At 37.9% G+C, this 2,252-nt stretch overlaps 1 protein-coding gene across 1 annotated transcript; it reads right to left on the reverse strand.

Moving 5' to 3' along the window:
* Window positions 1–453: 453 nt before the first annotated feature.
* LOC141391382 (chymotrypsin-2-like) lies at window positions 454–1,382 on the reverse strand. The gene has a single exon (XM_073964286.1). The coding sequence runs from the start codon at window positions 1,323–1,325 to the stop codon at window positions 516–518; it is 810 nt and encodes a 269-aa protein (XP_073820387.1). The 5' UTR covers window positions 1,326–1,382; the 3' UTR covers window positions 454–515.
* Window positions 1,383–2,252: the final 870 nt, after the last annotated feature.

The following is a 2,252-nucleotide window of genomic DNA, read 5'->3' on the forward strand; positions in this document are numbered from 1 at the left end:
CCTTTAACGGTTGTTAAAGACAGTTTCCCAGGTGACACCACGGGGAGGTCAGTGTCCACTTGAGATGAAAGAGGGACCAAGATAAATCCTGGGCTTTGCCATGTTAAAACCGGTCAGGACCGTTCCTTGGTATCTTCCATCCCATACGTCACCCATTCGAACATACTCACTGAGAGGATTTCTCTGTCTATACATTTATTAGTCTATGCTATGGCTGTTTGTGTATATTGTTCCACTTCTTTTGACCTTCGCGTATCGTATGACTTTTTCCAGCAGGATGTTGAAGAGATCACACGACAGGCCGTCTCCTTGTCTGAAACCTCATTTGGTAATAAACTCTTCGGAGAGGTTCTTATATTTAATTTATTTTCAAATTTAAATAATTTATATTTTACATTTATTTGTAATACACATTTTTTATTTAAATAATAAATATTATAATAATTTGTTCTTTTGTATTAATACTATTTGTTCGCTATGGCTTTTCATCCATTTCACCCACATTTCTTCGGCGTCTAACAGCTACCACTTCCTGCCATATTCGTTAAAATCCAATCATGATAATAAGCAATACTGGCAAAAACATCTGGGATACCAACGGCACATGGCTCACCCCAATTGACAATGCCAACCAAAACCTTGTTGACAGCATCATAGAGAGGACCACCAGAGTCATTGTGGCAAGAGCCTTTGCCATCACTTGTATCAGTGCAAATGTTGCCAGCACCCAACCATTCGGCTTTCTTAACTCCAGCGGCGCATTTATCATGTTCCATATAATCAAGTTCCACACTTTGTAGAATATCAGGAGTACGTCCCCACAATTTAGTGCTGCCCCAGCCGGAGAGTACCAATTTGTCACCCTGCTTTAAGACATTGCTGTGGGCCAATTCCACAGGTTGTGTCTTTTCGTTGTAGACAATTGGTTTGTTCAAGCGTAACAGGGCAATGTCATTGTGATACATGGGTTGATTGTAGAGGCAATGTATTTTCACATCATCCACCAAATATTCAGCATCGGGCGTTGTCCAATTTACAGTTCCTGTGACAATTTTCAAATATTGTTTAGGCCATTCCATGCAATGGGCCGCCGTTAAAATCCATTCTGGGGCAATAATGGAACCACCACAAATGTGTTCGCCAAATGTTGTTTGTATGGACACCTGGAAGGGTATGGCACCCTCGGGAACATCAGAACCGCCAATGACACGAGTGTCAATTAATTGCTTGCGAATTTCAGCCAAACGATCTTCCGATATGCCACGACCTTGTGCCAGTGAGCCGAATAATGTTACGGCTATTGTTAGAGTTAGAAATAATTTCATTTTGTTTTTTTCCTTCCTTCTTTCTAACTTCCGTATTTTTGTCACTATTTTCTTTCACCGTTTGAAGTGTTAATGTTTGCAAATATTTGTATTACTTTTACTTTTATAGCTTTGACGGTAATTTTCTTTTAACATTTCTCAAGAGTTTAACAGCGGCTGCAGATAACATTTACCATCTATGGGCCATGATAAGGTAGGTAGGAGGGTGTTGGGTGAAGGTTATTAAGCTGCGGTGCAATAAAACGATTAGCATTTTTTCGTACGGAAGTTTATTGCGATAACGCCACTTAAAAACAGCAATTGCCTTTAAACGGAATATTACTAAGCCTTTAGAGAACTTCTTCTTCCGAACAGTTTAACAGTGATATTGATAAGATATTAGTGGATTGTGGTAGAGTTGGTTGGCATGGATTTGTTTGTGAAAGTTTCTTCATTTTTCTACGTTTTAGAAAATTAGACCAAAACAATGAATTAGTCATTGGAAATGAAAATAAAAGCAATGTGATTAATATGTGTGGTTCTCGGGAAACCACTTCACTTCATTTGGTTTGTTTATGTTTTTTTCTTTTGATGGCACAACGTGATTAAAGTCCAAAATGATAATCGCCGCAGACATTGCTTTATAGCGTGATCGAATAAAAATATTAAAATTGTGGTTGAATTTTTATAGAATATAGGATTCCTGATTAAGGCAAGATTAGTTTTCGATTATTTTATTGCGAAAAGAAGAACATCAGCATTTCTTAGCAATATAATAAGTTACACGCTTGTAGGTGTACGACATAAATAAAAGTTTGGATTTCTAGTTAGCCGAAGCGTAAAAAAATATATTTTACGAGCACTTAGAAAACAAGAACGGCGTTAAATTCGGCCGGGCAGAACCTTTTGTACACTCCACCACGAACTGAAATAAATAACAACAACTAG

This window comes from Musca autumnalis, unplaced genomic scaffold (assembly GCF_047663935.1).
Source record: "Musca autumnalis isolate F117 unplaced genomic scaffold, ASM4766393v1 scaffold_1, whole genome shotgun sequence".
Classification (NCBI taxonomy): Eukaryota; Metazoa; Arthropoda; class Insecta; order Diptera; family Muscidae; genus Musca; species Musca autumnalis.